Source organism: Ranitomeya variabilis, chromosome 5 (assembly GCF_051348905.1).
Source record: "Ranitomeya variabilis isolate aRanVar5 chromosome 5, aRanVar5.hap1, whole genome shotgun sequence".
Classification (NCBI taxonomy): domain Eukaryota; kingdom Metazoa; phylum Chordata; class Amphibia; order Anura; family Dendrobatidae; genus Ranitomeya; species Ranitomeya variabilis.
In genome coordinates, this window is record NC_135236.1 from 50,995,007 (window position 1) to 51,007,842 (window position 12,836).

Consider the following 12,836-nt stretch of genomic DNA (forward strand, 5'->3'; position numbering starts at 1 on the left):
GTAACGGGGCTGCTTGTGCTGCGTGTACGGTCCCTTTAAATATGGGATACAGTGGCCCTTGGTGGCCGAGTAGTTGCCCACCATGAGGACAGCTCGAGGAGACAAGTTTGCTGGCTAGTGTCTCCTAAAGAACAATGTACTTGATGGTTTCAAAGTCTCTTACATGGCACATGCTTGGTAGTTACAAAGAGGCAACCATTTGCATAGAGGTAGATGATTGGCAAAGAAATATGAATAGTAGACTGGTACTTGAGTCTCTTTACACCACTTGCTGGCAAACACCTCAGCAGCTCCCTCTGCTGGTCACCTCTCATGGCCGAAATGAACTGATGTAGCATGTCCGCCAATCTTCCATACTTCTGCGGCCTGTTCTCAGTATTACCCCATTATTGCCTCCTTTCTGATTTTTGTGGGGCCATACTTCCTCATGCACAGGTATCAGAATCATTCTCCCTCTGCTGTGGCTAGTCATCACAGTAATCATAATCCTATTCACTCACATTGACAAGCCTCTCTGCTGCCTTGCGGGGCGTCAATCCTCACCCTCTCTCTGTAATGGCAGTAGTTTTGCAGTTGGGCTGGTCTCCTTCACCTAGGACACACTAAGGGCAGCAGAACACCCTGGAGCATCTAACTTTACCCCAACCCTGGTGTGATGTAATTATATAGAGAGTGCTGCTCACCCCAACTTCTAGATAGCAGTGATGCAGACTTTCTCAGCTATACATTTTCTGCCAGGCTACTGTCAGGAAATAGGATCTTTTTATGGACACTGTCAAACTAGCAGAGTGGATGTGCAGTCCTGACCCCTACGCTAGCCTCTGCCCTTGGATTACACAGACCATCACCATTTTAGTTTATGGTGTGAATGGAAAATTTAAGGGTATTTTACTACGTGATACTCTCTGCTGAGCTTCAGCATCTTAGCCTATCATATGTGATACTCTATTCTTGAACTGCTGTATCTAAGTCTAATATATTTTATATTATCTAAGTTTATGACGTGTGATATTTCCTCCTCAGCCATTATATCTAACCCTGTCATGTGTGATATGGTCTTATAGATCTCGGCAGCGCTGCACCCCCATCATTAACCGGTCTGCGTACAAGGTCATGGGGTGTTCGCTGGTGGTGAGATGCTCTGCGGGCTCCTCTGTGTTATGCAGAGCATGAGATGGAGGATGAGCCCTTGTGTCTCCAGATATAGCAGAGCTGTGTCTGTGCCGTCGCTTGTCTGCTCCCTAGTTTGGTCAATTCCAGATCTGACAATGTTTGGGTTGGCAGAGCACAGAGAGTTTAGTGCATCAGCATCCTCACCATCCCACCCTCCTTCGCTCCTCGCCTTTCCTGCTGAATCTATACTCCATTACATCTGTTCCTGATCAATATACTCTTTTCTCTTATCAATCCTACTCCACTGCTCATCCTGCTCCCCTTGATTCCTCAACAGCCTCCCAATAGACCTGATCCTGTGATATTTCAGACCCCTTAGCTCTGATATTAGTGGGGTACTGTTGTTTTCCTTGTGAGGGACTGATACAATAGTCTCGGGTACTATTGTAATTCCGTCATCAAATATGGGGAGAGCGGCTCCGGTCATAGTCCTACACGAGACGTCTACATAGAGCGTGTCCTAGAGATGCTGCTGTGTGGTCCTAGCTGTCTGGCATGCTGTGAATGCCGGCAGGCATGCTGTGAACGCCGGCTGGCCCGCCTGGTGATTTCTCACATAGCTGACTCCATGGTTCACGCTAAGATTTACTGGGTCATTGTTCTTTTTATAAACCTCATAGACACCAGAATGATGCCCCCGAGGGCTTTAAAATGCCCCCTCCTCCTACGCATACCACCTACCCATAGTTCCTCCATTCCCACTCCTCCTACACATACCACCCATGAATAGTTCCTCCATTCCCCTCCTCCTACACATACCACCCACGCATAGTTCCTCCATTCCCCCTACACATACCGCCCACGAATAGTTCCTCCATGCCTCCTCCTCCTACGCATACCACCCACGCATAGTTCCTCCATGCCCCTCCTCCTACACATACCACCCATGAATAGTTCCTCCATTCCCCTCCTCCTACGTATACCACTCATGCATAGTTCCTCCATGCCCCCTCCTCCTACACATACCACCCATGCATAGTTCCTCCATGCCCCCTCCTCTTACGCATACCACCCACACATAGTTCCTCCATGCCTCCTCCTCCTACACATACCACCCATGCATAATTCCTCCATTCCCCCACCTCCTACACATACCACCCACGCATAGTTCCTCCATGCCCCCTCCTCTTACGTATACCACTCACGCATAGTTCCTCCATGCCCCCTCCTCCTACACATACCACCCATGCATAGTTCCTCCATGCCCCCTCCTCTTACGCATACCACCCACACATAGTTCCTCCATGCCCCCTCCTCCTGCACATACCACCCAAGAATAGTTCCTCCATTCCCCTCCTACGAATACCACCCATGCATAGTTCCTCCATGCCCCCTCCTCCTACACATACCACCCATGCATAGTTCCTCCATTCCCCCTCCTCCTGCGCATACCACCCATGCATAGTTCCTCCATTCCCCCTCCTCCTACGCATACCACCCACGCATAGTTCCTCCATTCCCGCACCTCCTACACATACCACCCACGCATAGTTCCTCCATGCCCCCTCCTCCTACGCATACCACCCACGCATAGTTCCTCCATGCCTCCTCCTACACATACCACCCGTGCATAGTTCCTCCATGCCCCCTCCTCCTACACATTCCACCCACGCATAGTTCCTCCATGCCTCCTCCTCCTACACATACCACCCATGCATAGTTCCTCCATGCCCCCTCCTCCTACACATACCACCCATGCATAGTTCCTCCATGCCTCCTCCTCCTACGTATACCACTCACGCATAGTTCCTCCATGCCCCCTCCTCCTACACATACCACCCACGCATAGTTCCTCCATGCCTCCTCCTCCTACACATACCACCCATGCATAGTTCCTCCATTCCCCCACCTCCTACACATACCACCCATGCATAGTTCCTCCATTCCCCCTCCTCCTACGCATACCACCCACGCATAGTTCCTCCATGCCCCCTCCTCCTACACATACCACCCACGCATAGTTCCTCCATTCCCCCACCTCCTACACATACCACCCACGCATAGTTCCTCCATGCCCCCTCCTCCTACGCATACCACCCACGCATAGTTCCTCCATGCCTCCTCCTACACATACCACCCGTGCATAGTTCCTCCATTCCCCCACCTCCTATACATACCACCCACGCATAGTTCCTCCATGCCCCCTCCTCCTACGCATACCACCCATGCATAGTTCCTCCATGCCCCCTCCTCCTGCACATACCACCCAAGAATAGTTCCTCCATTCCCCTCCTACGAATACCACCCATGCATAGTTCCTCCATGCCCCCTCCTCCTACACATACCACCCATGCATAGTTCCTCCATTCCCCCTCCTCCTGCGCATACCACCCATGCATAGTTCCTCCATTCCCGCACCTCCTACACATACCACCCACGCATAGTTCCTCCATGCCCCCTCCTCCTACGCATACCACCCACGCATAGTTCCTCCATGCTTCCTCCTACACATACCACCCGTGCATAGTTCCTCCATTCCCCCACCTCCTATACATACCACCCACACATAGTTCCTCCATGCCCCCTCCTCCTACACATACCACCTACGCATAGTTCCTCCATGCCCCCTCCTCCTGCACATACCACCCATGAATAGTTCCTCCATTCCCCTCCTCCTACGAATACCACCCACGCATAGTTCCTCCATGCCCCCTCCTCCTGCACATACCACCCATGAATAGTTCCTCCATGCCCCCTCCTCCTACGCATACCACCCACGCATAGTTCCTCTATCCCTCCTCCTATGCATACCACCCATGCATAGTTCCTCCATGCCTCCTCCTCCTACACATACCACCAATGCATAGTTCCTCCATTCCCCCACCTCCTACATATACCACTCACGCATAGTTCCTCCATGCCCCCTCCTCCTACACATACCACCCACGCATAGTTCCTCCATGCCCCCTCCTCCTACACATACCACCCACGCATAGTTCCTCCATGCCCCCTCCTCCTGCACATACCACCCATGAATAATTCCTCCATTCCCCTCCTCCTACGCATACTACCCTACGCATAGTTCCTCCATGCCCCCTCCTCCTACACATACCACCCACGCATAGTTCCTCCATTCCCCTCCTCCTACACATGCTGCCCACGGATAGTTCCTCCATGCCCCCTCCTCCTCCATATACCACCCACGCATAGTTCCTCCATGCCCCCTCCTCCTACGTATACCACCTATGCATAGTTCCTCCATGCCCCCTCCTCCTACGCATACCACCCACGCATAGTTCCTCCATTCTCCCTCCTACATTCCTCTCTGGCATCAGGAATGAATGATACAAAAGATTTCAGGGGCACACTGCGTATTCTTCACGTTACTGGCTCTGGTACAGGTGGGCAAGGTCCAGAAGTCACATGATCTGACATACGCCCCAGGTGGGCAACTGTGCAGGTGACGTGACTCGCCTACTTCTCAGGGGTGGTCCTGATCATAGGGAGTCCTCATGAAGTTCTGCAAATTGCTAATGTACTTTGTGCTCTGATTTCTCACCAATTCTGGATCTCTGCTGCCCTCAGTGAATGTTTACATACACAGGCTGAGGAAAAAAAACCCCAAAAAAGTCTAAACATTTTTGATAAATGTCTCTAATGCTGCTGTTCTCCTGGATCTAGAACTTTTTATTCTTGTACCTCTCCATTCCTGAGATGTGGCCCATCTTCCCTATATGGAAATCTGGTCTTGATAGTCAAGGGGGTGTGATCCTCATGAAGATGTCCACAGAGAATTGAGGACTACACCCACTTGGCTAACAAGTCTAGCTTTACATGTAGAGAAGAGAGGGACGATATCTCCGGAACAGGGAGGAGCAGGAACCAAAGTAAAACCTCACCAGATTCAGGACAGCGTTAGTTACACCAGATTCTTTTTGCAAATTAGAGGTTTTCTGTAAGTTTTATAGATCAAGTTGATCAAACCTACAGGAATTTACGGATTTACAGAAGACAGGTCTCCTTCCCTAACATGTCTCTTTTAGTAACTACTTTCAATTTTCCATAAAAAAGACGAGGTCTTCAGACATCTATTTCATGGACCGTACAAGGACCTCCGTGTCCAAACTGACCTTTGATCAAATTTATTAAAAAAAGTCACTAATAGTGCAAAAACAATGATGACTCGGGTCTTGGGTGTTTCCATTCCCCGTGTCGATGTGCTGGGTCCCTTCACAGTCTGATGCTATTAAAGGGTTATACCCTGCCAAGGGTGAGTGAGCCCCCATCTGTCCAGGGTCCCCGACACTTGCCCGCGTGCATCGGGTGGTGATGCTGGCCCTAGCCCTGGATCAGCGTTTCCCAGCCTTTCTTACTTTGAGGGCCACATTCATCTCCGAGAGATGGTCATGAGCCACACGCTGAGCAAAGAAGTCTTAGAAGCCCCCTGCGTGCCCATTTTAATAAGTCGTATTAGTGTTGCAAGTGCCACCTCATAAAGTACGTATGCCCCGAGTGCCCTCTTATCAAGTAATAATGCCCTCACTACTCCTGCATAAAGTAATAATGTCATAACTCCTAAGTGTCCCCTTACAAAGTAATAATGGCCCCAGAGCCCCCTTATAAAGTATAAATGTCACGAGTGTCCCTTTACAAAGTAATAATGGCCCCAGAGCCCCCTTATAAAGTATAAATGTCACGAGTGTCCCCTTACAAAGTAATAATGCCCCAGTGATCCTGTATAAAGTAATAATGTCACGAGTGTCCCCTTACAAAGTAATAATGGCCCCAGAGCCCCCTTATAAAGTAATAATGTCACGTGTCCCCTTACAAAGTAATAATGGGCCCAGAGCCCCCTTATAAAGTAATAATGCCTCGAGTGCCCTTATTAAGTAATAATGCCCCAGTGATCCTGTATAAAGTAATAATGTCACGAGTGTCCCCTTACAAAGTAATAATGGCCCCAGTACCCCCTTATAAAGTATGTATGCCCCAGGAGCCCTCTTATCAAGTAATAATGCCCTCAGTACTCCCGTATAAAGTAATAATGTCATGAGTGTCCCCTTATAAAGTAATAGTTGCCCCAGTACCCCCTTATAAAGTACGTATGCCCTGAGTGCCCTCTTATTAAGTAATAATGCCCCAGTGATCCTGTATAAAGTAATAATGTCACGAGTGTCCCCTTACAAAGTAATAATGGCCCCAGAGCCCCCTTATAAAGTAATAATGTCACAAGTGTCCCCTTACAAAGTAATAATGGCCCCAGTACCCCCTTATAAAGTATGTATGCCCCAGGAGCCCTCTTATTAAGTAATAATGCCCCAGTGATCCTGTATAAAGTAATAATGTCACGAGTGTCCCCTTACAAAGTAATAATGGCCCCAGTACCCCCTTATAAAGTATGTATGCCCCAGGAGCCCTCTTATTAAGTAATAATGCCCCAGTGATCCTGTATAAAGTAATAATGTCATGAGTGTCCCCTTATAAAGTAATAGTTGCCCCAGTACCCCCTTATAAAGTACGTATGCCCTGAGTGCCCTCTTATTAAGTAATAATGCCCCAGTGATCCTGTATAAAGTAATAATGTCATGAGTGTCCCCTTATAAAGTAATAGTTGCCCCAGTACCCCCTTATAAAGTACGTATGCCCTGAGTGCCCTCTTATTAAGTAATAATGCTCCAGTGATCCTGTATAAAGTAATAATGTTACGAGTGTCCCCTTATAAAGCACTCATGCCATAAGGGCCCACGTATAAGTTAATATTCCTGCGAGTACCCCCTTAAAAATGATCAATGCCCCAGGTGCCCACTTTTAATACAATAATGCCCCGAGGACCCCCTGAAGAAGCAGTAATGTTCTGAGTGGCACTTATAAATTAATCATGCCCCAAGTGTCCCTTATCAAGTAATATTGTGCTTTGTGCCCCCCAACAGGTACTGATGCTTCTTATGGACACCATACAGTTGAGTGGCACTCACATAAACTTTCAGCCACGAGCCAGGCATCAGGGGCTCACGACTGGTTTTGGGACCCCTGCTCTTCTACATGATAGGTGCTAGGAGGGGGCACCAGTAAGCGAAACTGTATTGGCCAGGACATTTAGACAAAAGGCTAGAGTAAGAAATTGGACCTTTTGCAAGTTTCCAGATACCACTGACCCCCCTGGGTGTCCTCCTCTCAGTCCCACAGCTCAGCGATCACCTAGTTAACATATGCATAATTTTCATATAAATACACAGTCTACGCATATGTAAATTTGCCCTTCCTCAGGTTTCCTTACAAGGGCCTCCTATAGGTAAATCCATTTCTGGATGTAATTAAAGAATCTTCCCATTCACTGACAGCAAGCAGAGATCCTAGACATGTTGGGAAAATAAAGCACAAATTGTATTAGATGCACAATATTTATCTACGTATTAAAATATACCAACTGGCTCTATTAATGGGGGCATAATTGGCATCTGAGGGCACGGCGGTAACTTGTGTGCGTACAGCGTGTGATCTGCACTGAGGATTTCATCTGCTTGGTCGCTGATGATGAGAACGCCATATTTTCCTTATGCGCCAACTTCAGTAAATCTAATCTTTTTCCATTTCGGCCAGATGTGACAATGCATTTCCCTGATTAATTACAACCCAGATGAACAAAGCCATAACTGGGCACCCACCTGCCAACCTGCCGCCTGGTCGCAGGGAGATAACTCCGCTTCTCTGCTCCACATTCGCCAATTGCTGAATTTGGTGACAATAAAACAGACAGGAGAGGCCAGCGTTAAAGGGACAGTAACCTTAAAAAATGCGTCCATCGATTAATTATGTCTAACAGGCAAGGACTACTTCATGACATTGCATATCAGTATCTGGGGTAGAGGTGAAGAATTACACATTTTGGACTTTTGGGGGATTTAGTTTGTAAATCTTGTTTTGATATGATGGGGAGATTTATCAAAGATGGTACAAAAGGAGTCATTTCCCATAGCAAGTAATTAAAGTTTGACAAGTAGGCCAAATTCAGACGTTGGTGAAACATGCTCCTTGTACGAGATGTGGACAGTGTACGAGACATGGTCCGTATATGAGACATAAACAGTGTGCAAGACGTGGACAGTGTACGAGACGTGGTCAGTGTATGAGACATGGACAGTGTACGAGACATGGACAGTGTACGAGACATGGTCCGTGTACGAGACGTGGTCCGTGTATGAGACGTGGTCCGTGTACGAGACGTGGTCCTTGTACGAGACATGGTCCGTGTGCGAGACGTGGTCAGTGTATGAGAAATGGACAGTGTACGAGACATGGAAAGTGTACGAGACGTGGTCCGTGTATGAGACATAGACAGTGTACGAGACATTGACAGTGTAAGAGATGTGGTCCATGTACGAGACGTGATCCGTGTACGAGACATAGACAGTGTACGAGACGTGGTCAGTGTATGAGACATGGAGAGTGTACGAGACATAGATAGTGTATGAGACATAGACAGTGTACGAGACGTGGTCAGTGTATGAGACATGGTCCTTGTACGAGGCATAGACAGTGTACGAGATGTGGAGAGTGTGCGAGACAGACAGTGTACAAAACATGGTCCGTGTACAAGACGTGCGTTTACAAGAGATGGTCTGTGTACAAGAGGTGGTCCGTGTACAAGAGGTGGTCCGTCCGTGTACAAGTCGTGGACAGTGTACAAGTTGTAGACAGTGTATGAAACGTGGATAGTGTTCGAGATGTAGTCCATGTACGGGACGTGGTCCGTGTACGAAATGTGGTACATGTATGAGACGTAGTCCATGTATGAAACGGGGTCCGTGTACGAGACATGGTCCATGTACAATAGGTGGTCCGTGTACGAGATGTGTTCCGTGTACGAAACGTGGACAGTGTACGAGATGCGATCCGTGTACGGGATGCGGTCCGTGTACGAAACATGGTAGGTGTATGAGACGTAGTCCATGTACGAAACATGGTCCGTGTACGAAATGTGGTACTTGTATGAGACGTAGTCCATGGACAAGACATGGTCCGTGTACAAGACATGGTCCGTGTACAAGACATGGTCCGTGTACAAGACGTGGTCCGTGTACAAGACGTGGTCCGTGTACAAGACGTGGTCCGTGTACAAGTCGTGGACAGTGTACAAGTCGTGGACAGTGTACGAGCTGTGGACAGTGTACTAGATGTGAACAGTGTACGAGATGTGGTCCGTGTACGAAACGTGGTACATGTATGAGACGTAATCCATGCATGAAACATGGTCTGTGTACAAGATGTGGTCAGTGTACGAAACGTGGACAGTGTACAGAACGTGGACAGTGTATGAAACGTAGTCTATGTACAAGTTGTGGTCAGTGTACGAAATGTGGTACGTGTATGAGATGTAGTCCATGTATGAAACGTGGACAGTATGAGACGTGGTCCGTGTATGAATCGTGATCAGGGTACGAAACGTGGTGCATGTATAAGACGTGGTCTGTGTACGAAACATGGACAGTGTACAAGACTTGGTCTGTGTATGAACCAGCTGCATGCCTTGGTATCCGAACCGGCTGTTGAGTTCAAGTCAAGAAACCTGAGGCTTCATGATTGTCTGAATTCGGCCTAAACTGATCATCGCTATGGGCAACTACTGCCAATTTCCTTTGTCCCCATTCTGACACATCTACCCCATTACTCGTTACCACAGGAGGTTCATGTAATATTATATTATATTTTTGATAGTGATCCCCATTTTCTTGTGAAGATGAATAATTATTAATTTTTGGGGTGAATTTCCTAAACATTAGGCCTCTTCAAATCTGTCTAAAAGATAAATGGAGCCTTGTCGCCCTTAGCAACCAATCAGAGCACGGCTTTCATTTTACAGGAACAGTCTAAGCAATGAAAGCTTATTTCTGATTGGCTGCATTTGGGAAACAAGAAGGCCTAGTAAACACTTGTGATAAATGAGTCCTTCAGGCCAACATCTGTACATTAGTCGTGCTTGTGGGGTCCTCTGTCTCCCACATAAGAGGGGTAGAAATGTCCTATGATTTTGGAGGGTCCTTGGTACATAATTTTAGTCTTTGATTATGTTCACACTGGGTTGGTTTTTTTACGTGAATTTTGGAGCAGATTCTGTTCCGAAATCCACATGAAAAAACTCTTTGTTTTCGGAGCAGAAACTCTTGAACTCTCCAATCAAAACTTGAGGTTTTTGGAGAATTTCTGCACAAAAAAACTCAGCAAAAAAAAAACACCACACCTCTGTCGTTCACAGAGTTTTTTTTATGTGGATTTGATGTGGATCTGCTTCAAAGTCTGTGTGAACGTCGCCTTCACGTGTTTCTATGTGGAAAAAAACACTACATGTTTTTACACCGAATTAACTAAAGCACGAAAAACACCTCAAACACAATAAACGCGTAAAAAAAACAGCAAAAATGCAACAAAAACAACACATTTTTCTGCCACTAAAATCCACATATAAAAAAAATCAGTACGATAATTTCTTAAAGGGGTAGAAACAGAAGGCAGCTTCTTCCAAAAATAGCACCACCCTTGTCTACAGGTTGTGCGTGGTACTGCATCTCCAAATCATGCCATTCAGTAGTGTTAAGCTGCAATACTAGTGACAACCTATATATAGGAGTGGCGCTGTTTTGGGGAAAAAAAAGTTTTTTTCCCCAATTTTGGGCAATCTCTTTAAGCTAAACGTCTGTACCAAGGAACCACGCTGCTCTTGCGTCATTTATATCCTGGAGACCCCCACAAGCACCCTGTGACCTCAGCAGTGTTACAGGCACCGCTTCTGACACTCTGCTTTCACTACTTTTAGTTGGCCTCAAAGTATGACCCCCACCTGGAGGCCGAGCTGAGGGAGTGGATAGAAAGCACAACCGGAAGGAAGATCGGAAACAAGTTTATGGAGTCACTGAAAGATGGCGCCATCCTGTGCGAGTGAGTACGTTATACAGGAGGGAGTCATCGGAAACTATACGGCTTAATTCTGTTTTTCTCATTCTTTCTCCCACAGTTTAATTAATAAGCTGCAGCCTGGATCCGTCAAGAGGGTCAATGAATCTACACAAAACTGGCATCAGGTCAGTGAAATAGACCGTGGTGGCTTTCCTGCACCCTGCTGACACTGAGCACCATAGTGTTAGCACTGTTGATACTCGCTCCTTAGCAACAGACTACAATCTGACTACAGACTACAAAAGATTATTTTCTAGGTCTTTAAGGGGAATCTGTCAGGATGATTTTACTACTGAAGCCAGAGGTGTGGCTGTAACTACTGGTTTGATGTTGGACTGGACCACCGGTCTACTAGAGAATCCTCTGGTGGACCCTCCTTTAGCTTCATGGACATCTATAGCAGTAGATATTGAGTCGGTGAGAAGCCGGCGCCATCATCTGGATATCAATGGTATCTGAGCGATCACGTGATAGACAAGCATTGTATTACTTATAACTATAACCGTAAGATACAGTGCCTGACGAAAATTAGCCCCGGTCCAAAAAAAAAAACCCTTCGCTTTAAAGCCACACTCCAGGATTAGAAAAACATGACTATTTTTTTTCTAAACCAGTGCCCCCCTTTATACAGGATGTTTGTGGTACTGCGACTAGGTACAATCCATGGAAAGATGCAGACTTGTTTTTTTCAACTCATTTAAGGAATATTTTTCCCATGATCATATTTTTCTGCTTTTTTTGTCTCTGCAGCTGGAAAACATTGGAAACTTCATTAAGGCCATCACAGCGTACGGACTCAGACCACACGATATATTTGAAGCAAATGACCTGTTTGAGAACACCAACCTCACCCAAGTCCAGTCCACACTGCTCGCACTGGCCAGCATGGTACGACGCTGTAGTCAGGTCACATCATTAAGGATCTATATAATCAACCAGGACATAGCTGCACTAATCCTGAGATACATCCTGTATTATACCCCAGAGCTGCACTCACTATTCTGCTGGTGCAGTCACTGTGTACATACATTACATTACTGATCCTGAGTTACATCCTGTAGATCTTTTATTATAAAAATGAAAAAAACATAACAATAATAGCAGAAAACATAACAAAAATATTAGCCAGAAAATAATCAGTATACTGAACACTGGTCCAGCCGCTCATTCTCTCCTCTCACACATATTATACAGTATATACAGAACAATAACTTCAGGTCCGGTCACCAAACAAAATAATAATAACAAATAAAATAAACAATGGAAAACAAAGACTATATACATGAAAATTTTTTTTTTTTTTTTTTTTTTTTTTTAAAGTTTTAAATAAAATAACTACAAATTAAACAAATATATACAATACTACAAGCTATCCTCCATTCCCAACCCCCCGCACTGACCTGAGAGCTGGTCCTGCGTCTCATGCCTCAGTCCATGTCCACGTCCATAGGCCAGATCAGGCAGTGCCAGTTTTTCCCCCAAACAACCCGGTGTCCCATAGTCCCACAAGATAATCCCACCTCCCCCCTTTTCCCACCACCCAACCTAACACCTACACCCAAATCTATATCCCCATTTTTTTTACAATATATACATTATATACAGCAGCACACACCACAATAATTACAAAACACAAAGCCCAAGTTCGGCGCCTGCAGCCCTACATCACTGTATAATGATCAAACAAAACAAAAATCTACAGTGTCAGCAGCAGCCCACCACCAGGAAAGGAGATGACCAGACTAGGGCACACTAAAAGAAAAGCCCCTCCA

The 12,836-nt window shown here is 46.4% G+C and overlaps 1 protein-coding gene across 1 annotated transcript in view; it reads left to right on the forward strand.

The window, feature by feature from the left end:
- Positions 1–12,836, forward strand: part of CNN1 (calponin 1) — a 74,676-nt gene that overhangs the window by 46,578 nt on the left and 15,262 nt on the right. Inside the window, exons 2-4 of the mRNA XM_077261937.1 lie at positions 10,925–11,046; positions 11,123–11,189; positions 11,815–11,952. Of these exons, the coding sequence (XP_077118052.1) occupies positions 10,925–11,046; positions 11,123–11,189; positions 11,815–11,952 (327 nt within the window). The remainder of the gene's footprint in view (positions 1–10,924; positions 11,047–11,122; positions 11,190–11,814; positions 11,953–12,836) is intronic.